This window comes from Embiotoca jacksoni, unplaced genomic scaffold, assembly GCF_022577435.1.
Source record: "Embiotoca jacksoni isolate LCO1_2020_lvr unplaced genomic scaffold, fEmbJac1.0.p SCAF_13, whole genome shotgun sequence".
NCBI lineage: Eukaryota > Metazoa > Chordata > Actinopteri > Embiotocidae > Embiotoca > Embiotoca jacksoni.
In genome coordinates this window covers 4,500,096-4,526,296 of record NW_027185263.1, presented here as the reverse complement: position 1 = coordinate 4,526,296, position 26,201 = coordinate 4,500,096, and the positions used below count along the sequence as shown (strand labels likewise).

General features: G+C 40.9%; 1 protein-coding gene across 4 annotated transcripts in view; it reads right to left on the bottom strand.

The window, feature by feature from the left end:
- sgcd (sarcoglycan, delta (dystrophin-associated glycoprotein)) overlaps window positions 1-26,201 on the bottom strand; it is a 241,637-nt gene that overhangs the window by 54,061 nt on the left and 161,375 nt on the right. For all 4 annotated transcript variants that reach the window (XM_069145968.1, XM_069145969.1, XM_069145967.1 and 1 more), the window contains 2 exons: window positions 24,249-24,336; window positions 21,870-21,989 (listed from right to left, as the gene is read on the bottom strand). In XM_069145968.1, the coding sequence (XP_069002069.1) occupies window positions 21,870-21,989; window positions 24,249-24,336 (208 nt within the window). The remainder of the gene's footprint in view (window positions 1-21,869; window positions 21,990-24,248; window positions 24,337-26,201) is intronic.

Genomic DNA, 26,201 nt, shown 5'->3' with positions numbered 1-26,201 from the left:
TATTGCGTTTGGAAAACATTAATAATTTGCCAGCCTCTTTGCCGAGCTACCAACAAAAGTGTAAAATCACTACACAAGTAATTAATGATGTACTTTCTTGGCTTTGCGTGAGGTTTTCTACACAACATGAACCAAACAAGGAGGCTAAATGTTTGGTTCAGGATTTGAACATGAAGAAGTGAATATTCTGTAAAAAATGTTAACAGCTGAAACATCTCGGTTGGGTCAGCCGCTGTCAGACTCTGCATTTTGAATGGCAGAGAGATACGGCAATACTTTAAAACAAATAAAAAATAAAAGTCTCAATCTGAAAGGCTTCAAAATGTCAAATATCAAACAAATTAAGCACACATGAACCATAAAGTATAAGTAAACTTTAGTTGTCATTTCAGCTCACGGTAACTTCATGATGTCTTCGTGGCTCCAAAAAAAAGGAAAAAATGACTCAACTCTAAAGTAACAGTTTCGATATCTGTTCATACAAAAGTTCCAGAACAAAAAGTTACTGGTTGTGGTTTTGAAACCTCGTATGATTTATATCGAATTTGTGCTATACATCAGGACGTGTCACACTTCCTGAAAGCTGGATTTCTCTCCCGGGGAACAAAACAGGCCCTTTTAATTAAGATTGTGTCTGCACATTTACAATGTGTCACAGCAATTCAAACATCATCCAAACTTAATCGTCTAACAAGATGAAAGACTGCGAGCAAACTGCAAATGCCAGGCAGCATGTGAATCCATAATTAACAGGAATGTCGGCTAAATGGTAAATTATGTTCAGCAAATTTGTAATTCTGTAATAAATATGTTCATCAGTTTGAACGATAAACTGCGGCGGGGGAACAGAATCCCATCACAGCGTGAAGCCATTCTTATCTCATAGGACATCTGGGCTCATTCACTTGTACTTCTCTTGTTTGATTGATGACCCTGAAACAGTGCAGAAAAGACTTCTTTTTTTTCAATCACGTCAGAACTTGTTTTTAAATCCTCAAACCTTCAGGTTTCTTTTTTTTTTTTGGTTGACATGAAAATATGACCGATTTCCATTGTGGTCTCAGACCTCTGGACCCCGGCGCGTAGGTGTGCATAAATATATATCCTCAGATGAATGTAGTTAGCCAGTATATAACCACATATTATGTAACCAGCAGGCAGAAATAACTTTAAACTTCACTGAGTCACTTATGGAACTTATTTTCTTTTCATTAATGGTATCTTTCCTCAACAGAAACCCGTTTGACGCAGCGGGGGAATAAGAGCAATTGAATCAATTTAGCTACCTGTGAAACACTTTTTTTCTGTTGTTTGCAGCCCTTCTTTATATGCAATGACTGCTATTAGCTAGAAGGCAGATTTAAAAGCAAAATGTCAAACTCCTCGCCTGAAGTAAGAGGCCCCCTGCAACGAGCTCATGGTGGTCCAGTCCAGGGAAATTGGTGCCATCCATCTGCCTGCAGTGCATCTCCTTCCCTTTACCGGCCACATTACATAAACACATTACATCTTTCCCGACAGTTCTTCCTTGCTCAAAAGTCATAAAAAAATGTACTTGAATCTTGAATTTTGTGGATCTGTGTTTTTGGCTCTTTCATTTTTCTTTGTTGCCGTGTACAGCCATCTGCTGTCAATCCTCTATTTCTTCTTCATTTCCTCCGTCCACCTTCCTCTCTTCGTTTGTTTCTATGCGGCCTCTTCTGCTCTGTCTTTTTGTCTTTGCAGTCATTTCTCCTTAATAACTCCGGTAGTTAAACCCCAAAGAGGATGGACCAACTAGGAGGATGAAGGTGAATGCTGGATTTGATATAGAGCTGATGAGGGTCCGGGGTCTGGACGGGGCCCGGGAGGGGGCCTCAGGCTTTAGTCTCACAACAGGACAGTGAGATTGCACATTATCATGAAATATATTTAGCTCTGCTCCATCTCATTACAGCAGGTCAAAGTGAGCTGGAGGAGAGTCTGGGCAGAACAGAGCAAAACGAGCCACTGGACACATTTAACAAGAGGGGGGACGAGAAGCCCGCAGCGCCGACAGCCGATTAAAATCCTCCCATCACAAATGAAAAGAGAAAAGAGAGAGAACTCAACTTAAATGCAAAATGGCTTATTTCTAAATGAGTATAGTGTGTTTTTGACAATCCCTCTTCCAAAAAAGTTGGGGCGCTGTAATATAATGTAAAGGTAAATATATGCGATGATTAACAAATCATGTAAACCCATATTTAATTGAAAATAGACCAATGACAACATATCAAATGTTGACACTGAAATATGTTTTTGACTATTTTATGAAAATCAAAATTAAAATTATTTTTCGAAATCTCCGGGCTAAAGCGGAGAGGGACCACCCAGCTTGTTATCAGCGCACAGTTAAAAAGCCAGCATCTGGAATGGAATGGGGATATGCATTAGTACACATGGCGTAGGTAGCTTGCACATCTGGGAAGGCGCCATTAATGCTAGATTTTGGAGCAACATCTCCTGCCATCCAGGCAACGTCTCTTTCAGGGAAGGTCTTGCTTATTTCAGCAAAACAATGCCAAACTGCATTCTGCTCGCATTTCAACTGCATGGCTCTCTAGTAGAAGAGTCTGGGTATGTTGTCTTTGGTCTATTTCCAATTAAAAATGGGTTTACGTGATATGCAAATCATCAAATTCTGTTTGTATTTACATTTTACACTGCAGCGTCTCAACCTTTTTGGAAACACAGCTGTGTACTGTACATTAACCTTTTCTGTTTTAGGGCGTTCCTAAAGCCAAAATACTGAAGATTTCTCACAGCCGTCTCCCACCAATAAAATTACAAAAAAAGAAATGACAAGTATGTTAATTTAACTTAGAACTTTAATGATGTGCAGAATAATTAACCTTAGAGCCTCGATTGTTAGCAAACAGCAGAGTGACAAACTAATGATGACATTTTCTTGGAAGGTGGCTCATTTGAGAAGTCAAATTTGAACCATGTAAATATTGTCACCAATTACACTGTCCTTTCTTTGGCAGTAAAATGTCAAAATAACCCTCTGTTACCATGGAGAAAGACAACTGTTTGTGTGTTCAGTGTCACGGCATAGCGATAACATCATCCTTGGCTACCAGACCATCTATCACCGCAGCTGCCAGCTGAGAGCAGGCGGCTGCAGGACGCATCTGAGATCAAACTGATCCTTTCTGCGCTTCTGGAGGCTCGCGGCTGATGTCCTCTGTGTTTTGCATGATAAATCATTACAATATTAGATTTCATGTGATGGGAAATACAATACAGTTACAAAGAAACATGCCTCAGATGTCGCAAGATGTAGGTCTAATCCTGATGGGAACCAGCTGTGTATTCATTATTTATGAATTAAAAAGCAGTTCTGCAAAGAGACAACAAAGGAGTAAACTTTTTTTTTTTTTTTTTTTTGACTTCCAGTCTGCAAATAAGAAACGAGAACTGGGTTATGATCAGTTTTGACTGAATGGCTCCTCATTGACCCAAACAAGAGCAGCTCACTGGGCACAATTCTGCAGACCATTGACTGGTCAGAAGGAATCATCACTGGATGTTACTGCATCATTGCGCAACACCTGACGTCCTGCACAAACCTGCCAGACAAGCCACTAAAGTGGCCGCAATTGTGTTTATTCACTGGACTACTCGATTAATAGCAAGCTGCACAAACGCACAGTGGTCCGCGAAGGACGTGCAGACGTTTCTCTGCTTGGTTGCTGATGAAAGGATGCAGCGAGTATGTGAGTCACGTTGAAAATGACGTCACCGTATTTTTTATGTGGTGTTGCCATGACGACCAGCAACATTAAGCAGTGGAACAGCAGTGGAAAGCAAAATCCAGAAAAAGTAACCGGTACCGAAAAGTTCAACTATACAATGTGGAGTGAAAAATTCTATTTGGGTCACTGGAGAACCAATAATTTTTAATGTGGCCACTGAAAAATTGCGCCACAGCTCACTGTTGTGCCGAGGGTTTCCAGCCTGAAACTCAAACCCCGATAAGTAAAGTACAGGATGAATCACCGGCGCCAAATGGGGTCAAACACAATGATAATTTCACAGTTTTACTTTTATCAGTCTGGTATTTCTTGTCCCTCTTCCCTGATAATAAATGAAAGAATAAATCAATACAGCAGATCATGCAGTACGCAAATGTATTCTTAAATGCAAAGGCAACCAAAAACTACCCAAACAGAACAAAACGTTGCACGTTTCCAAAAATAGGCCTCTGTCCAGTCACAATTCTCCTTCGTTTAATTAAAACCCCCCCCTTCAATTCAATCGGAGCCTGTTATAATGATAATGAAAAACCCATATGGCAGACGCAAACACAAATGAGGGCAGCGCTCGGGCAAATGACAAGTAGCAGAGTATTTACACAACAAGAACAAAAAAAGAAGATCCACCCTGACAGTGAGAACACGCTGTGTAGGTGGGACGACTCGTGTTTGTCGTGTTCATGTTTGCTTTGTTGCGTGAGCATTAATCAGCCACTCTGCAGCTGTTCAAGACCAACCTGTGAAACAAGCGGAGGGCGAAGGGAAGAAATGCGACGGCCTCAGTCAGAGTTTCTCAACCTCAGGATCGGGGCCAGAGGTGTAATTACTTAATACGATTTGACCTCACAAACAAGAACGTTACTGAAATCTTTATGACGAAAAGAAAAAGACAGACAAAAAAGAAAGACAAAAGAAAACAAAGAGATACAAAATGACTGACTTGACTACAATTTAATGAATCAGTTCGAGCTTTGTTTTACAGGCCTCCCCTCCAGAAAAGACACCGCAGCGTAACCGGGTCTGAGTCCGGATGGGAGCCCCATCCCTCTCTCTGGTACATGTGGAGGAGTTTACAGCCATCCTGGTTCTTGGAGATTACTGCTTACATGCTGACAATGTCAGCGCTAACGCGTTTAAACTGAGCAGGTGTAGTGTTTGCTATGCTTAACTGTCATGCTACATCTGAGGTCAGTGTGTTGGCGTGCTACATTCGGCATACTAACACTCAGCAGCACAAAGTGCAGGCTGAGAGGAATGCTACAAATTCTGATGGTCATAAATCAAAGAATCAGACAAATTAAGATTTTAAACTGATTATGTCCTACATTTGAAATTAAGGGACCACTAAAAGACAAAAAATATCAACTTGCTGGTGAAGTTTGACAAGATTCATGAAAGTTGAGGAGCATAAGCTGTTGAAAATAATATTTGCCTGTAGTTCAAGGTAAATCTGCCTGAGTTTTTTTGCCCTATAGTTGCAGTTTTTGTTGTTGTTTATTTACCATTATTAACAGTGCATTTTGTGAAAAATAAATCTTAATGTCTCCACCAGTTGAGAGCCACTGATACAAGGTGTTAAATGGAAATTTGTTCCGGTTTCTCGGTTATCACTCCAGTTCAAATCTGGTGCAAACACACCAGATATTAATATGTCACCGAACAAGAGAAATGATATAAGTATGCAAAAACATCACATCACTGCAATAATAAAAAAAAAACTTTTAAAAGAGCCGATTCAACAAGAGCAACATCAAAAACTCCTCCCTCGATATTCTCTCTTCTTCCGCTTCAACACGTGAACGGATCTGAGATGGCTGTGAAAGTCACCTTCGAGCGAACTCCGCCGTCTGTAATGAAAGAACGGCATCATGGCTACCGGTTATGCTTCCACGCTAGCTGTTATGAGTATATTAGCACTAACTGCGCTCGCCTCCTCTTTCACACAGATGGCCCATTACGTGTTGGGGAGGGGGAGGGGGGGCGGATTGTAAAGACAGAGAGCGCATTACACTCCTCTACTGCCTATAGGATGCCTGTCGCTGACATATAACTGCCTTTGGAAGACAAACAACGCCAGCTGTGGTCGTCGCGAACGGCTTCGCCAGGACTTTCCACTGCGCCTTGTTGATCAGCCGCAGACGGCCCGGAGCCGAGAGCGAGGAGAGGGCGGACTTCCCTCCGCCGCACTCACAGTCTAATCTGCCACCGTGACTGGATTTATGTCAGCCACGAAACAAGGCTGTGGGAGAAGTCCTCGAACCCTGCAGTCAGCCAGGTGTGAGGTACACGAACACACAACCTGCAACCGAACATGCGCGAAGGAGGCATTTCTCATTTAAGTGCACTTATGCCTTATTTCACAGAGCCAATAAGCTGCAATGAACTGACCAGGAACCCAGGTCAGAATGGGTCCGAATTACAGAGGGTGGGTAGGGTAGGGCCTGAGTGGATCCGAATGTATCCAAGCAAACGTATCCGGTCTGATCACGTTACATCACATTAATGACAGGAGAAAATATCTTAAGGAATAAGTAGCCTACGTAAAAGATTTGCTACTTTTCTGACTTTGATTTTCAGATATTGGTTCATTGGTCGGGAATGTATTATATTCTGCGTGTGTATCGTCTGTCAGGTTTGATTGATATTAAGTTATTTCTGTAACTAGTCTTAGCACATTACACTTTTGCTGGCCGGTACTGTTACGCCAAATAAGGATCAGGTTTGATTGTCCTCTGGTGTATTTGTCCTGGCTGAGCGATGGTAGTCACTGGACTTTAAACTTTTTTTTTTTTTTTTTTTTTTTTTTTTTTTAAATTCATGTGCATTATGTTGGGGGTATGTTTTCCACGGATATTCTTTGGATCAGGTCCAACAAATGGTATCGAAATGCAACTGGACTTGCTTGGGGTTCTTGAAGACGTTTCATATGGAAGGCTTCTTCGGTTTGAACTGACTGGTAGGGAGACCCAAGCTTTCCACCTCGAGTGGAGTCATTAACCTTGAGTGTTGTTGTACTGACATGTGAGCCGTTGACCCTCGTGGTGTGATTGATCATCATGTGGGTCTGAATGGGTTGATAAGGTGCCTGGGGAGTGATCTAAAGGCCGCATCGATGGCCTCTTTCAAACCATCATCATCTCCGGCCAAAATGCGTACATTGCTTAAATGAGTGTGACTTGTCCTTCAGATGTAGATGAAACGCCGTCAACAAGCTCAAGTCCAGTTGCCTAGCGACAACACTTAGATAGACTGTGACCCCGATGACTGACGAGCTTCAAAGGCAGAGTTCAAGTTTCACATTTTGTAGTTGTAGTTGTGGTTAGAACTACAAAAAAGTGGAATAGAGAAGTGAGAAGAGATGCAGGCTCCATTGGTACTTTTCTTCAGTGTAAAGTAGCATTTTGTCACTGCTCTCGGAAATTACTGCATTTTCAAATTTGGCAATGTTGAATTTTCCAGGTAACATGAACTCCATTAAGAAACTCTAAGTGATTTTTTTTTTAGACTTCAAGACAAATTATCTTTGTCTTAAGTGAATTGAGCCATCTAAACTCACAAAATCAAATTGCTGAAAACACACTATTGTTGTGACCTCATGAATTTGGAGATGCATCGTCAGGATAGAGACAATATGGAAGACCTTGCATTACCACCCATAATTTAAGTCATGTTTAAGCATTCAACAATAGTGGAATCGTTTTTTACCTTCAAAAACAGTCTAAAAAAAGCCTTTGTTTGGAAACACCTACACATGCCCTGAGAAACAAATGTGTAAATTATTCCTTTTCTGTGGTATTGTTATCTAATTTGCACCTGGACAAGGTAACACTTCATACTGCGGTCCCATGGTGTTTTTCAAGTAATACGTAGCAGCTAAAGCCATCTGCAGGCATCTATTTGCAAATTAATATTTCAGTGTGCCAGTAGCACCTACAGTGATTGACTGTTGGGGGGAAAAAAACATCAGACTTCAAACCTTTCAAAGTACAAAACCCATGATACAAATAGTTCAACAACAGCTTTCAGTTTACTTTGGATATGCCTTGATATGGAGTTTGAAGCAAATTTTACAGGAATGTTAAGAGGTTAATAAGATGTTCCTCAAAATATAAACTGCGTTGAGGTTTTTCTCTTTTATCTCTGAGAAGTCTTTCTTGTTCTCTCAGTTTGACGTAGTCGTCAACTCTAAATAGCCTCAGTCAATGTTGCTGCCAAGAAGGAGGTGGCAATGAGAGCTCCAGCAAATAAAGAAAAATACCGTTGACAGCTCTAAATTCTGGGTGAGCCTAGTTGAAAGCTCTGAAAGCTTGCAAACAGGCCTATACTGTCAAAGTCGAGAATGCACCTCCTTTCTCCAGATAATGTTCCTTTTATCAATTCAGACGAAATAAAGTTAACACCATCCTGCACATGGGGATTACGGCTGCATTTTAGTTTTTGTCTTTGCCACTCATTGTTATTGGCCTACTTGAAACCTTATGCAGTCGCAGATCAGTAGAAGCTGCAGTCGCTTCTTCATCATCTCCTTAATGTGGTCAGCTGACAAGAATGCATCGGCCACTCACACTCCAGCACATTTAGAATTCACTCCAGATAAAACCATAAAGCGTGGGCCGCCTATGTCTCCCCGTTGAATAAATTCCCTGCTGTGACGTGGCCCAGCGCAGTAACTCTGGAGCGTCTTTTATGGTCTTATTACGGCTTAACGGTGTCCACTCCGGAGGGAAGGAGGGCTGGAAATAAAAGTCGCAACCTGAAGCCGCCGGGGCGGATATACGACCGAGACTGGGAGAGGTTCAGTTGGACATAAAGACAAAGATCATCCAGGTAGCTTTGTGAGAAGATAGATATTTCCTCAAGAGTCGAACTGGTAGTAGAGTTTTACCACACGCCAATATCTTTAACTTCGTGTTGCACTGAAACCAAACAGTTTAAACACCGCGTCACTGCACATTATAATGAAACTTCATTGGTATTGTCAGACGTGCTAAAGATAGGACTTTTAATACAATGCAATACCTAAAAAAAAAAACGTAGATCCTAGCATTAACTGATCCTTGAACATTTTAACTTCGACTGGTGAAATCTGATTTCCTCCTGTGAGCTGGGGCTTGTTGGTGGGTTTGGGGAATTATTTTTGCACAGATGTAAACAGTGGGAAGTGGTATTATGCTGCCGAGCTAAAAAGCTGCAGCTAAGTGTCTCGCTTGCCATGTGGAAAGGTGAAATTCTTCATCCCACTAGCGTCACTGGTGTCCGAACTGCATTATTTTTAGAGCACTGATTACATTTTGATGTCTCACAGCTGTCTTTTATAAAGGTCAGCTATGCTGCTACATGCACGCATTGATGCATACAGTAGATAGAAAGCCAAAGAGACAAAAGCTGCTTTTGTGAATTGAAATATGTTCAATGCAGGTGCAAGAAAAATAATAAATACCTCATAAAGCCAATGTTCAAGGTTCATAGGGAATATAATCCACTGAGATTAGGCTCCCAGGTAGAGCTCTGTCTCAGGCTTCCAGGCCAGACTAGCAGGTCCTGATCTGAACCTTTATCCTGACCCGCGCTGTCAGTAAACGTCAGCATGGTAGAACTTGTAAGAACCAGGAAGGAACATTGTAATGTAATACTTTTTAAGTACGACAAGAGTTTATCATAAAGGGCAAGTAGCAAAATCCGGCATTGAATGCCAGCTCAGATGCAGCCTCGACATTTTCTTTGATTGGACCGATATCAATCTTAATTTTGCCAATTTTATACTTGAACTCATTGAGGCAAAAATCTTGTGTGGCTGCTTGTGTTTAGACAATATTTGAGGATTCGGGGCCCTCTTGATAAATGTCAAAGAAAACCGTTGCGTTTCTTAAAGTAAGGTTTTGAAAAAGTATGATTTTCGTACAGAACTCAGGAGGCATAATGGCACTATTATCAAAGAATTACCAAACCCCACCATGCGGAAGCATACAGCAAAGGAGGATTGCTTCTGGGAGGCACAATTCAGGGCAGAAAAAGGCCCTTTTCTTAGAGGGGCTCAATTGGCTTGGGACAACTTCCTGGGTTCAAAATTGTCCTGTGATCTGTGCAGCATGTGATTTTCCCAGCTTCCCTGCCCGTCTTCACTGAAATATGGCCCATCATATAAAGAAGGAAATGCATTAGAAGTCCTCGCAGGCAGTCTTGAGAAAAGGCACTTTCCCAACGGCAAATATTTCAAGAGAGGCTTCGCAACGTTCGAGGCGACCCTGGAGCCAAAATGCTGATGCAAGGTTAGCTTCGGGCTACTGAGGGTCCACAGGGCGAAGACAGACACAGAATAATACCAGCTGCCTCCGAGTAGCCGGGAGGAAAATATCGAAACACAAACTGACTTCCCTCATTACGAAGCAGCCGAGGCAGAGCGGGTCAGACCTCCCGGAGCGAGAGTGCAGAGGGCAGCTGATGTCCGAGCCCTTTTTGGTCATGACCGTGTGATCAAGAGTCCGGTGGAAGCTGTGGAAGAGCTTTACTCACAGCTGCTGAAGGTCAGACTTGTTTCGGTAATGACGGAGAATAAATCAGAGCCAGAAGGAGAGAAAGTTGAGGTCAAAGGTGTGGTTAAAATAATCCCAGAGCTGAGCTGTAGAGGAACGGAGCTAGAGATGGTTTTGTTTGTTAGGTCCTCGTCTTTTAAAGCTTTCCAATTAATTGACCTTTCCCCTGTCAGTCTCCCTGAAGTATGGATGTTTTTATGAAGAGTTTTCTTTGTCAGACTTCTTGTTAGATTTAGTTTCTGCAGTTTTTGACCCGGATGACTGCACAAATGAAGGTTCTGGACTCCATCAGTGATGTTCAGAACTGGCGAGTTCGAAGAGGTCAGTGAAACACTATTCACCCACATAGTTCACAAACTTGGCCCCAGTAAATATTAATTTGCTCTCAATTTTCTTATGAGTTTAAGATTGGGTTGTAGAGGACAAAATGATTACGGTTTTTAATTTGAAACGAGAGCTTTCGATATGAAGCAGAAAGTCACGGCATTCGGCTGACTAATGGTGTAATTTCATATTCACTCACGCACTCAGTGACAGACTTTGCAGTGTGTACAGTCTCGTTGCTCCGTCTGCAGACTTGGATGGCTACAAGGGTGATGGTATCATCCAAAACGCTCTCTCACACACACACACACACACACACACACACACACACACACACACACACACACACACGTCCGGTCTTAAAGGCTGCATTTTTGGCCGCAACTTAATGCAAAGTCATCTAAAGTAAATGGAAAAAGCCTGGAATAGACTACTGATATTTAAGTAATAAATTATATAAAATGATATTAAGAGACAAAAAAAAACAAAAAACGAAAGAATATTAGGTTTTTAAAACTTGTTCAGTTTTGACGCTAAGGAAGCGCTGTCAACCTGACAAACAGGAAAAAGAAGCTCGGAGCTTCACATCGAAAACCAAGTGAGAGTGAATCTAAATGAACTGTGCAACACAACATGCTTAGCTAGAGACCTTCTGCACTTCGAGAGCAGTTCATAAAATCACAACAGTGAAAAATACATGTTTAACCTTTTAGGATAACGCGCGCACACACACACACACACACACACACACACACACACACACACACACACACACACACACACACACACACACACACACACACACACTTCTTTCTTTCTCCCCAGAGTCCTTGAATTAATATTTCATATTATTTTATTCTACTTTCTCAGTCTGAAGTGTTACATTATACAAAGAGGCTGTAAAAGTATCACAAGTTTGGCATTGTTTTAAAAAAGATCGAAACTTCAACTGTGATCCTACTTTCTAGCAGATCGTCATCAGAGGGGGTTATGATTTTTTTTTTCTCGAACATTTTACTTCTGTGTTTGTTGAATCTGTGAACTCGCTGTTGGGGTGTGGTGGTCTCCCGTTGCAATGAAGTTGAGAAAGTTAGTTCATTAGCTACTTGAAGAACTTGCCTAAATGCCCGATGAATTATTAACTTAGCTCACCAAATAAAGTTAATTAGAAACATTTGCAGTTTTGCCTTGAAGGTTTTAGCTATGTCAAATTGCTGCTTTATTTAGAGAGACGTGAATTGTTTGATTTTATAGTACAGTACATACAGACTTGTGGTTTATGGATACAAGTGAAATAACAGGGATTTTAATGGCTGTGGTTTTAATTTTCTTCCTTTTTTTTGATGGGCGTGACCTACAATTAGGTTTATTTAAAAAAACTAAAAAAAACACTTAAAAATAGAGATCCATAACAACTGCCCTTTTGACTTCAAAAAACATCTGACATGTATCTCAGCGTGAAGCTTTGATATTTTCCAAAAATTAGTTTACAAGGAGTGATTTTGATCTCTACATATGTAACATCCCACGGCGTAATCTCGACGTGGAGCTATCAGTGATCGTGATTCTCCGCAAAGAGCTGTCTGACTCTGATCTCACCGGAGAAGATGAAGTCTCCACAGCAAGAGGTTTCATATTTAAACGCAGACAAAAAAAAAAAAAGAAAAAGGTTCTTTCACGATGCTTTTTCTGTGATCACGCGGTCATCCTTGATTTGCCTCTGTAGAATATGAAAGAGACCGAGCACCATAATGTGGAGTGGTTATTACTTAGCGAGTGCATCAAAGCAGACCGACTGTTGATAACACTTCTCGTATGGAGGAAGCAGGTGGGTAAAGACATTCTTTCCAATTACGTTTTTTGCTTCTCACCTTTCTTCCCCCTCCCGGAGGCTACACATTGAATCAGCTCCGACTTCGGAGTCAGCGGGACATAATTGAGGGTAATGAAAGGTGTTTAATTATAATTACAACAAAAAAGGAAAGAAAAAAGATAGGTAATGTTGCTTTCTGGGGCCTTCTGGATGCTATTTACATGTTGTTATTACATTGATGGTAACAGGAAGTGAGTGTGAGTGTGTTTGCATGTAAGGAAAGAAAAGCTTGAAAATAATCTTGAGGTGAGAAGCTGGAAAATTATGGAAGGATTACAAGAGATTGAGTTTCCACGGAAGGGTTTCTGTGTATTTGGAACACATTTACAGTCAACTTTGACAATCCGCGGTTTAATTCCCCAACCCAGGCCAATTAGTTTCTCACCTAAAGGTTTGTAATTACACTCACTGTTTCATCCTGTCAGACGGCACAAGAAAATTACTGCCAGGGTGTCTTAAATAACATTAACTTACAACTTATTTGCAGTGGCAGATACAGGAGGGCTGCAAAAACAACCTTTTCTCTTCAAAGCAAAAACCGTGTTGTTTGTTAATTAATGAAAATGTCCTCTTTGGCTCAAAGCATGTGGTGAGACACAAATTCAAAATTAGTGTCTGGTAGTAGGACGTCAGTTCTATCTCATCAAAACTAGAGACGCATGCTTCAAGGATAAGGTGTAAAAGCATCTGACCAAGTTTTTTTTAAATTTCAGAATCACTCCTATGTATCTCTGGAGACACTGGAAAATGCCATGGCAGCATCTTCTCTAATTACGTCTGGAAATAAATGAAAAAGTGTTTCAGAGGTGTCCTAACCTGTTGGGAGTTGCCAGGCGATGATGCTCAAGCAAGTATATTTGGATTCATGGTTTAATAGCACCACATAAACACAGCTCAGTGTTGCTATAAATTCTCCCAATAGTGACAGACTCCACACTTCATAATCTAGTTCAGCGTGAATGTCGGGCTGTGTACCAAGCTTTGATACTTTTCTGGGCTCAACAAAAAAACCTTGTCATTTGGTACCAAATTTTGATACCGAGGCTACACCCACGCCAGCACGTTTTCATCTTAAAACTTTTGCTAGATAAACTCAATTTAGGTAAATGTTTAATCAGAATGCCTTACTTCACTCTTTTCAAACAAATTTTGGGCCACATACCTGTCTTGAATTGTGTGCCATCATGCGAGATGTTTATCTGTTAATGGTAGCTACGGGGAACCACATGGGTTCCACTCTATCCCTCAAAACAGCGTGTAAACCAAAACAAATTAACAGAGTTTGTAGTGTTGTAATTTTCTGTTTCTTAAAAATAATTTTATAAAATCGGTTTTGAAAGAAGCATTGACAGTTTCCAAGTCCAGGTATCGGTCCGGAGTCCTTTGTGTATTGAGGTGGAACACAATCTTTCACTAATCATAACCTTAACCATAACATAGTGTATTGCCACAACAATGAACTTCCCTAACCGTAACCACACTGTATTTGTGTATCCATGCGCGCTTATTGTCAGCAGTTAGATTTGGCAGAATGTTCCAATACTGGGTTGCCTGAAAACTACCAAGATTAAAAGCTGACAAATTACCTCAGTTTTATTCCTTTGTGTGACAGCAGAAAAACATGACTGAGGATCAGCGGCAGCTCCACTACAGTGTGATTGACGCTAACGTTAAAAATGAGCAGGGGATATTACAAAGAAGCTAAAACACTGCTGCTGTGTCTGAGCAGATGTTAACAGGACTCTGATCCTGAGCACCAAGGTGACTCCCGTGTTCCTCCCTCTGGGCTCTCTGCCTGTGAAAGTTGAAATATCCCCGGCCTCGTCCACTCTCTCCGCTGTAAGCTGTATACTGTATTTATCAGTACAGTCCGCTGCTCTGAACTTTTCCTCTGAGGGGGGAAACAGTAGGCACACATCGCATGAGTGAGCAGTGCTTATTTTGGAAGTGGAGTTGGATTCGAAGGCGAGTCTGAGTGGGTGCAGCTCGCAGGGAAACATGTTGAGGGAATATCAGCTGACCCAATGACTTCGAAACCTCTGCTCCAGTAAAAGGCTGCTGCCTTTCACATTTTGTATTTCATTCACATCGACGAGACTTGGCAGCAGTTTACAGGAGGGTGGGAATTTCTCGACGCTGTTTTTTTTTTTTTTTTAATGAAAGATTTACATTCTTTGACAAAGCCACCTCAGGATTGAGGATGGATGAGTTCAAAAGTATTTATTTTCTTTAATCTCATGCTACAGTTGCTGTGCTTCTGACTTTTCCTTGAGCACGTCACAACTTTTTGCTTAAAAAAATTATTAAAATCAAGAACTTTTGACGCCTTGTCCATCAAAGTGAGAATATGATGCCTTTTTATGTTCAAAACGATGCAATGGCTAGCTAGAAATGCAGTTTTGTTTTCATAATATAGAAAGTTGAATGATGAAATAGCCTTATGTTGTACTGTATAATAATTTCCCATGATAATAAGCATAGAGCACATCACACAATTAGCTGGAAATATTTAAATTTGCATCTTTTGATTTTCTAAACTCAAAGAACCGTGCGTTCAAACTATTACTGTGACAACAAATAACAAAAAACATTGTTTGGCTGTTGGCTATTGAAAAGAAAATAGGGGAAATATTAGGATCAAAACTTCAGTATGTTTAATATGCAGCCCCAGCTCCCATTTATCCCACACTCCCTGACATTTTAAAGTCATTCAAAGCTCAATTCATGAAACCATTTTTGAAACACCATATCTAGCAATATTACTTAAAAAAAAAAAAGACTGAATTGAATGTGATAAGTCTGTAATGCTGTGTGTTGTGGCTCTTTGTGGAGTCTCCCAAGAAACAAAGCTTTTTTTTTTGCAGCCTCAGTGACCTGAAACAAACCCCATTACAGTATCTTAACAATGATCCTATGACCAGATCCCACCTGTGTGTGTTCCCATTTACCGTCAGTCTGCCGGAAGGCCGGTCGCCGTGTCTGACCGGACTGTAAATAGCTGCAGAGACCACTGATAGCACGATCATGGATTTCCAATGACCTCGGTCGGGCCAGTTAAAGCCACACGCAGGAGATAATTATGTATTTTATCGGTGGGGAAGAAACGATGGGCTTGGTAATGACACGTGGCAGCTTTATAATCCTCCTCGGGCGCCTTCGTACGTCAGAGGAACGAGAGAGCAGACAGCGGCACGTCTACGGCAGCTGCTGGACTCGTGTGCATTGGACACTATATAACCACATGCAAAGACGAACTCGAAACGATTATTATTTCTTAAATCTTTTGTAATGGACAAACGACAAACTGAGACAACTCAAAAACAGTTCACGCGAGGTGTTTTCTGATCTGCCGCCTCTGGTTGAGTTTATGCAAGTAAACCTCTTTTGGTTTCTGTTTTCTTGGTCAAGAAGCCGGTGCCGAGTTACCGGCTTTGATTGTCGGAAAGAGACAGAATGGGAAACACCATCCCGAGTGCCACAAACATTTTCCCGCAGAAAACAACATGCTATTTCCACTGTTGCATCGATGCGACGAGTTCTTATTGACATCGCTGAAAGGGATTTGTGCTCGTCTGAAAAACATTGGTCATTTTCAGGCCTGTTACTGAATGCATATAAAGACAAAACACCCCTACAGTATTCAGGACTGTGTACTGCAATAGTTTTACAGCACTGGCGATATCATTTTTTGTCGCGTGAAATGTGATGTACCGAAAACTGGCCCTAAAATCACGGCTTTTGACTCTAACATTAATAATATATACTGTATTTTTCATGCTTGTTTTTGACTAAGGCCAAATTCTTGTACAGGTTTTTGGCCCAATTACATTAAGTACAATATCACAACTGAAATTCTGGAATTTTAATAGCAACCGTGTTGAAAACCTTTAAAAACCTATAGCAGTTATTAGAGATTAGACAAATCACCAAACTTTAAGGACAAACACACGTGAAGAAAAGTGACAATGAAATAATAAGAGACATGAAACACACCCAGGTGCTACACGTAGAGACTTTTAGCAAGTCTTTTGGGAAGTCAAAGGGCCGGCTCTGTCTGCTGAGGCAGCGGTTGCCAGGGTGTTTGATTAGCCTCGTCGCCCTGAGCGGTCTCATCCAACGGCTGTGGAGATAAAAGGCGTAATTGACAAATCATGGGCACTCTCTGCCTCTGTGTTTCTGCTCTGACTCTCCCTGCACTTACTCCCAATTTAACTGTTTTTTTGTGTTGCCACAGCAACGGACCGAAGTGTCGTTAAAAGAGTGAATTCCGCAGATTTTTTTTTTTTTTCTTTCTTCTGTCGTGGATGGCACAACCTGTTTCTCTTTGTTTTGTGTTAATTATAAAGATAATTCGAACATGCAGTCAGCGCAGCAGAAATGCAATCTCAAGTTTGAACCTCAGTGACTTCTTTCTGTCCCACAACATTTTTTTTTTTTTATTTGTGCTCTCTCAAGTTATAGGTCCACAGTGAAATCGCAAATAGCCCCCTACCAGTGCTCACAAAAAGTTGAATAACTCAGGTGCCGATGTTGATCAAGTGATGCAACTTGGTATACTGCCTCTTGAAACATATTGCTTCCTCCTGCTCAATGTGCATCACTGTACTGCGCTCCGTTCACGCGCAACAGGAGGAGTCTCAGAACTTTTTGATCGCGCCTCAAATCTTACACCTCTAATGAAAGTCTGGATGTAATCATGGGCACTCGGTCCCCAGAGGATGAACCCTTGGTAGTTTTAGCTTTGCTCTAATAGCTGTTCAGACTCGCTTACTCATCACCAGAAGAGCCTGTGTGAGGGTCGTGCTCCAGTGATCACAGCAGTTAATTCTGCAAACAGTGTTTTATGGCTATAAAGGTTTGATGTTGAGTTGAAATAAGCACTGACAGGTGAATATCCGAAGAGTACAGACAAATTTAAACAAATTTGCTGATCTGTGGAACAGCTCACGGCGCCACCTATCCTCACTCGTCCCCCTGCCTCCCTTCGTCAAGAGGAGCACTTTGCTGAGGTGGGTGACAGTAACGAACTCTGACTCAATGAGAGCATGGCATGGATTTAAATGAATGTAGATGAGGAAGAAGAAGAATTGCTCACACAGAGGGCTCGAAAAGATGTGTTTTAGAGAGAGAGAGAGAGAGAGAGAGATAGTGAAGCCATTGGAGTTCTTAACTCGTAAGTGTGGCCCAGTCAAAAGAGAGACACTTCACATATCTGTTTATCTATTAATGAAATTGAATGGACGGGTTGATTGGGTGGGCGGATGGATGAGTGACGGTGAATGATGGCAGATGGAAATATAATGGAGAAGGATTTATAAGTAGGAGATAGGGAAGGAAGAAATTAAAGAAATAAATAATTAGTAGGGGAATGAAGGAAAAGGACGCAAGAAAGAAGCTGAACTGCGAATCAAAGACATTATAACTTCAGAAGTGTGCGTCTTTATCTGTCAGATTCTGTATTTTTTATATCTTAATTATGCTCACAGCACGCTGTGTGAGTGAGTGTATGCATGAAATAACAGAAATAAGTGATGATTAACTCTGTCCTTGTGCAGCATGGTCGGCTGATTTCTTTAATTTATTTGGAATATTTTTTTCTCTGTCTGGACAAAACAATTTTTTTTATTTTTTTTAATTAAAAAAAAAAAATTATATCGTCATATTTGGAAGCCTTTCTCTGCCTCCACTGGAATCATGTTTCAAGTTCATATGGTATCATATTCTGTTCAGTATAATTTCCCCATAACTTTACAAGTTTACAAGTTACATGGACGTAGACAAAACAAACTGCTCTCTTTGGGTTGTATTAAGTATAAGGAGAATCAGAACATGCAGTCGGTGCAGCAGGAACTCTGTCCACTGACAGCTTCACAAATATCTCTTAATATAGGAAATAGAGGTGGTCATATGTGGATGAGACGGACGTTTCCCGCAAAACTCAGAACTTCCCTGACCTACTTGTGTGTCAATCAGTCCTAATTAAAAACTTAAGTGCATAAAACTATAATTATCAACTTGCGGTTGAAAGCCTCCTTCAACCTGTCAGGTTGCAATTTAAATCCATGTCTGTTCAGACCCTCTATAATATGCATAATGAAGATTTTAAAGGCATTTGGCCAACAAAGCTGCTTATGATGGAACACAAAGCTGTCGCCTCCACAAAAAAAACAATGCCTCAAATATAGATGCTGCTAAAAAGAAGCTACAAACCTAGATTCTTCACACAAATCTTCAACCCAACAGCACAGATGGCTCTATGCAGTCACCACGGTTTCAAGGTGGACACCCCGGATTAGTGTCACCAAATCGGTATCTGACCAAATGTGAAATATTGTCACAATCTCCCCCTTCTGTTCCTGAGTTAAGGTGTTGAATAACGGCCAGAAAAGTGTTTTTTTGCAGAACATTTTGATGTCACAGTGAAGTTGACACTTGACCTTTTTGGATATTAGATGTCATCACTCCATCGCTTGATCCTACGAGACATTTTTGTTAAATCTGGTCATAAATAGTGTGAGAATTCCTGAGTTATGTACACAAACATGTTTTGCAAAGTCACAGTGATCTTTGCAAATCGAATCACTTCATGTTTAAATCCAGGTGAATGCTTGTGTCACATTTGATGAAATTCCCTCAAGGGGTTCCTGATATATTCACGTTCATAAGAATGAGACGGGAGAACAACCTGAAAACATTAAGCCTCGCCGACACAGAGGCTTTATGATGCACAAAACATTGAGAATATTTCCATTTGACAGGATCATGTGCCCATAAAACACGCTTGAGTATTACAGCGCAAACATTATACAGCTTTAATAAAAAGTTGGAACAATATGATGTATAATATCCATCAAACTCACATCTATTATGATTTTTCTCACCATCAAGGGAAAAATAAAAGCAAAACTTTAACAATATATATGGTGAAAAACGTCTTTGATGTCCCTCATGATGGTCTTACTTTTGATTTTTTTTTTTTAAATGGAACAAAGCTGGCAGAAACTACCCTTATGCAACGAGACCTATGTCATCACTGAAAACAATTCCGGGAGCTCAAGTGGTCACACTTAGTGCAAGTGTAACAATGAAACAACACACGCAAGGTGCTCAAAATGGGCTTGAAAAGGCGAAACATTTGCTCCGTCTATTTGTCCAAAAAAAATTGGACAAAAGCATGTCCCTCTGTTCTCCTGCTTCCTGCTTGAAAATTGCAAAAATCATGTCTCTGATCTCCACCTCAGCGAATCGAAACAAGTTGCTGAAAACAAACACTACAGGCACACCACGCTGATGGGTGCATTCCAAAATTAGGGACTCCCCTGTTAGAACAACAGATTAGATTTTGACTTTATTAATCACACAGTGGGGAAATTCGGTATAAACAGCTGATTATGAACTTCAGCAGCGCTTAAAGACGAAAGTGCTCCGCCCATGGATGTGAAACAGAAGCCCACGAACAACCCGCTAATGTTTTCTAGCCAGAATCCTGCAAAGTCATCAATGATGCTGGAGAAACATTGGAATACCCGAAGACAACACAACCTCCCGGTTCGCTCCGAGCGGATAACTACCCGTTAGTCGGTTGATGGTTTTGCTAGCAATTAACTTTATAAGTTAACTTTAATGCAAAATGCATATCATGCATTCCGCTTTCCAAGTTGCAAATATGACCTCCAAAAATCTCCATTCACAGTCAGCACAAGATTCCCGTTTATAGACGTCTAGAAATAAGGTATCTTGAAAAACAGCTGAGTAATAACCCTCAGGCTGGCCTTTTATGTCAGATTGGAGAATTTCCATCGAAGTTAACGCCGCAGCCTTATGATATTACTCGATGAAAGTCAACATCGAGCTCAAATCTTTCACCTCCTGTGGGCAGATTACGCTTCAGAAAACAGGATGATCTTCTCCGTTGCGGCTTTGATTTTATGCAGATTCTTGGCTTGTGCCCGTATTCATGTTTTCTGAGTAATATTTCCTCCACTACCCACAGTTACACCCCTCTGCTCTCACAGGAAATCATTTGTCGCAGTGCCGTCGCTCGCAGGCCGACCGGCCGCCGCTTTCGGAGCAACTCTGTCACTTCTTATCTCCCGTCATGAGAACAAACCTCATTTGTCTGAAAGGACTTCATGTCACCTTCTCCCCCCAGAGTCCCGTTGGCAAATATGAGCTTCCCACCATCATTCTCCTTACCGAGCTTGAATTTTCTAGCTCTGAAAAAAAAGCTTAAAAAAAACAAAACGTTTCATCCTCCCATGCTAGTTGTCATCTTACTCCTCTCATACACGCAGCACAGATCTGAGCCCCTCTCTCCTCCCTACCGACTGCTCATGATGCTAATATAAGCATCACATTATTCTACTTTGCATTTATTGTATGTCAGGTTGACACATCAGCTCAGTTAGAGAAATGTGTGTGTGTGTGTGTGTGTGTGTTTGTGTTTGCACATTACGATGTAGCAACGGTGAGATGGTGAAAAAATTCGGTACTTGTCGGACAATCAAAGAAAAAGCCTCTGATATATTCGGACCATCCTCCCCTGAAACACCACCGTATGTAATCTTTGCAACCGACCGATGCCGACGCAGACCTCCAGTGGTTGTAGTAATTATGACCGAACAAACGAGGAAGTCAGCTGACGCAGTATAGTAGGGGAACAAAGTTCATGTAGGGATGAAGTCAGGGATGGTTGGAGAGATCAAACACAGGACTTTCACCCAGCAGTCCACAAACATAAAAACAACAACAACAACAACAACAAAAGTCAAGGTTGACTCAATTTGGATTTCGTACGCAAGTAGACTTACGAAACTTATTTGGGAACCCAAACCATGATATTTTCCAAAACCAAACTGAGTAATGTGATGCCTTAAACCTAAAAAAAACTGCAATCGCTTCACAACATTAACCATGTATTTATTACTATTACCATGACGACGGAGATCCGGTATGCCTGTCGCTGGGCATCATTTTGGCAAATAACCTTCTTTCGTTTAGGTATCAGGACTTGTTGGTCCATTAATGTGAATTTAGCGGTCTTTGGACAAAGGTGTCATTTTGATGTCGTATTTATTGTGAATTCGTGTCCGATATATTGTTAAAAATCCAAAGTTAAAGCTCTTCACTTCCAAAAATGAGTTCTACAAGAATTGAACTCCTTGACGCCAACATCTCAACCAACCACCACCAAACAAGAACCACGGCAACAGATATCTTTGTATCTTTGGGGAAACTAACATAGTGGATCAAACAAAATGACCTCATTTACAACACTTCAAACATCCGCCGCTATTGATTTCACTCTCCGGATCATTAACAAACAAACAGAGCTGCTGAACGTGTCATCTGTTCACTCACCCATCACTCGGAGCCGCTCCGCACCCACCACCACCTCCTGCTCGTCGGCGGAGAAGAGGAGCTTCCCAGAGGTGGATTTGACTTCAAACATCTTGCCTCGTGCTTTAAATCCACTGGATCCTGAACCAAACACAGAAAGAGGGGAGACATCAAAGAGGAGCGACCGGAGCTGAGGCCCATTTCTTACTGAATTACTTCAGAATTTGAAAACTTAAAAATGCGTCCAAGTGGTAAATGCCGGACACCTTAAGAGGTGTCCGGCATGACTTGCTGACTTAAGCAAAAATTAAAAAAAATAAAAATAAATAAATAACTTGGATCTTTACTGAATGAAAGCGAACCCCTTAAACTATATAATAATTTTTGGTTTAAAAATGAGACACGGTTTGTTTAAGTGTAAGAGGAGACAATCAAAGAGGATTATTATACTTTTACAGTGTTCTAAAAAGAGTGCACTGTTAATGGGCCAGCAGGTGTGATGTTGTCTCGTACTACAGTGCAGTGTGAAAGCGACAGGTTGTAAACTTCGAGGCAGTAATACATCCCGTTTACAGGCACAGGATGGGAATATTTCTTCACACGTCTGTATTTGAATTGAATTGAATATTTTATGTTGAAATACTAAAAACTCTCCTATTCCAGAATACTGTATGTTGTGACCGACTGTTCTGAATCCAACAGGTACCATCAGAGCAGCATTTCAAGTCTGAGGTACAGGTGGTTTTTTTTTGGCATGTTTTCCATAATTGCTGTAGTTTAAATGACCTCGTCATCATCTTTTAGAATAAACTCCGTTCCTTCTTTTGCCTTTGTCTAAGTTATGCCAGTGTCACATGGTAATTCATTTTTGTCCTTTGATCTCGATTTCATTTTACAGTATGCTGACCACAGGTTGTCAGCCTTGGAGGTCACTCTACCAGGACCAGGCTGTATCCATTATTAAAACACGACCTGCAGCCATTATTCAAAGTTTGCCGAGTGTGGCAGATTCAATGAAGAGGCGGTTTCATACTACTTTGATTAAAATTGATGTAGCGTTGTTGTGCTGTATTTCTGTTTCATCCAATTTGGTAGAGTTGCAGTTGAAAAGTTGTAGAACTGATTCAATACCATCAGTGTCGGTAAATTCTTGTCAAAGTAAGACATTTCTTTATATATATATATATATATATATATATATATCAGGCAGAAGTAATTTGTTTGCTGATTTTTTTTAATTTTTTTAATCCTACTTATTGTTTTTCAAAATACAATAAATATTGAAGTATTTGTTTCTTATCCATCGAGCCCATGGTTGCTCATTTGGTCTTACAGTTGCGGAGCACCCAACCATTAGTGTAAAAAAAAAAAAAAAAAAAAACACATTTCCCTCAAAGTCTGCGGGAAAAACTTGAGAAAACACTCAGATGCAAGTTCCCAAAACTGTGACTAGTGTCACAACAAACAAGCAAATGTAGACAACTCTCTCCGACTCAAATTGCTTTGTCTCATGCGGCAGCAGAAAACGCTCCGCGCCGAGGGTGACTGATTGACGCGCGCTTAATTGATTCTGTCACTCTCCATCTGGGACGTACATGAACGCCGCTTAGTCATCCACGAGAAAAACATCGGAGCAGACTTTCGTCTCCCTCCTCTGCAGACCCAGAAGGCAAATGTCGGTGCACTTTTTCACGCCAGAGACACTTCCTGTGCATGTTTGCACAAAGTGATTTCCATTCGCCAAAGACTGTCAACTCTATTAGAGTGTGACAGGTGAAGAATGGGGAATTGTGAAGAAAAAAAGTTCAATCACAGAGTCATGTTGGGTTGATTGAGGCCTCTGCTGGAAGACTTAAAGGGAACAAAGGAAACAATTCATGATATATTCATGTATAATGGTGGAAATAATAATGTCTTCTGGCAGTTTATAGCAATGGTTTCTAATCTGAGTCTGTGTTGGAAAAGGTCAACTCTAATAAGTAGCAAAATGACAAATAAGCCATCAAATGCTGCACAGACCTTACTTTTCTCTGACATTTGCTATAAAGGATAGTTTTTAACTAATCTGACGTAATAAAAAAAACTCTTAAAATGAAACAAAATGTAAATGGCTGAACTATTTAGGAAATAGGAGCAGAAACTACAACCAAAAAAAACAACTGTTGGGAGATACTGAGTTGGAGATTTAATCAAACTTCATGATGTTTTTTTTTTTCCAGTGACAATAAATATAAAATGTAAAATCTTGCCCGAGTACTCGCTTTTTCGTACGCAAACTGTTACCAGACTAATAACACAAATTTGTGTCATGACTGATGTCAGAATTGATGTTTTTTTCACCTGACGGAAACATCGATAAGCTGAATGAAAGCGGTGCGAGTGTGTCCTGCTGAGTCTTACCTGTTACGAGCTGCGTGAGCAGCTGGTTGTTGCTGTTGACGATATTGACTGACACGTTTCTGGACGACTGCAGGAACAGCGGACGGCCCTGCGGACAGATCAACCACGTTATTCATCTCACTTTGAAGTGCAATAGTTATAAAAGTATTCATGCTTTTTTGAACATAAGTGTGAGCACTGAATGACCAACCCTTTGATTACAGGTTACGAACCCTTTTTTTTTTTTAAGGGGACTCAACTGACCTTACCAACCCTTACTGTACCAAGACTATCCCAGCTTTATTTCCTGCCCAAAACTTTAACCCTGACCTTTAATCAAAACACCAGTTTAATTGAACTCTAAGTCTAACCCTAACAAAACTACTGGTAACACTCAGCAAATGTTACAGTCATGTCTAGGGTTGGGAAATCACTTTTATCCTAGTGAAACAGACAAACTTTGAGTGGTTTATGACGAGACTACAAATCTCCGATACGACACGCTCGGATGGTTGCTCACCCAACCATCCAAACAAACTTCTGCATATGACATTGAGATGCCTTTGCAAGTTAGTGAGAATAATCACAAAGGTTCCTCTCCCGGCACTGACTAAACCCCCCAAAACCCACCTAGGTTCTTTAGGTAAGTAACACATGAAACTGAATGTGTAAAAACTGTATTATAAAACAGAAATGATAGAAATGGTAGCATATAAAAAAAAAAAAAACTCCATACGGACATGTTAACAAGGTCAAACTCTCCCCAAACATTGTACGCATTGGCAAGAAATGGCAGTTTACACACACTTATGATCCAGAGTGGATGAATCCTGATGATTTAACCCACTTCTTATTCAATGATACCATCTGCCTGACATTTCTGGTTTCAGATTGAAATGCTTAAATGCATAAAAAAAAAAAAATTCAAACATCAGAATGCATTTTCAGAATTTGTGCGATCCCTTTGCGTTTCTGCCAACAGCTTCGGCGGCACTTCGTGTTTCATGCTAAAGATAGCATTTAACCCGAATTATCATTGCATGTTGGAATGCTGATATTAGCATTTAGCTCAAAGCTTTCTATAGCCGGGTGGTAGACGTATTCTTTTATGTTTTTGTGTCGCTGTTGCTGCCTCCTGTTTTATTTTGTCCTTTTTGTTTTCTTCTCTGCCCTGACTTGAGGGCAAATGCTCTCATATACTGAAAGTAAAAGCGCGCCGACACAAAGAAAGAAATACAAAGGTGTCCGACCGCTGAGACTTGAGCCTCCTGCTCCGTTTGATAACTCCCATTTCCCAGAGTGCCCTGCATCAATCTGTAATGCTGATCACGTCGGACACTCTGCTCTTTCTGTGCCCGACTAATCTTCATGCCTCAGTCAACTTCTTAATTAGAGATAACGGCCTGACCATTGTGCTGCGCTCGCAGCCGAGGAGGGGATATGCCTTGTGTGTATATTACTGATAACATTATGGCTCTCCCCAAGCTTATTGAAGTTCCCACAGTAAATACACCAAATGTATGATATACAAGGAAAAGTTATGACAATCACAAAGCGGCGCGCACTGAATGTAAAACTAACGTGAAGTTGGGAAATAGTCGATGCACAGAAGGTGCTGCGGGGCTGAGAATTACATCGACATTAACGGTGGAGTCTTTTCACCACGTCAGGTGTGATAAATAGTTCTCAGGTATGTGTCAAGTACTCTGACCTTTCAAAATCCTGGAAACACAGAGGTGGCGAGGCAACAAAGTGGGTGTCTTTGTTAATTTTAGTATTAACACTGAACATCAGAGGGATTAAGTACTCTCCATCAGTTAGTTACTATACTCATTTAGTTCGCTTGCAAATTGTCCAAATAAGGAGACAATCCCTAAACTGCCAAGCAGGGCAGTATATCGGTATCACAGCCACCGTGGTATTAAAATTGATGGTTATCACACTGTGCACAAGTGCTTACTCCCAATAAAAAAA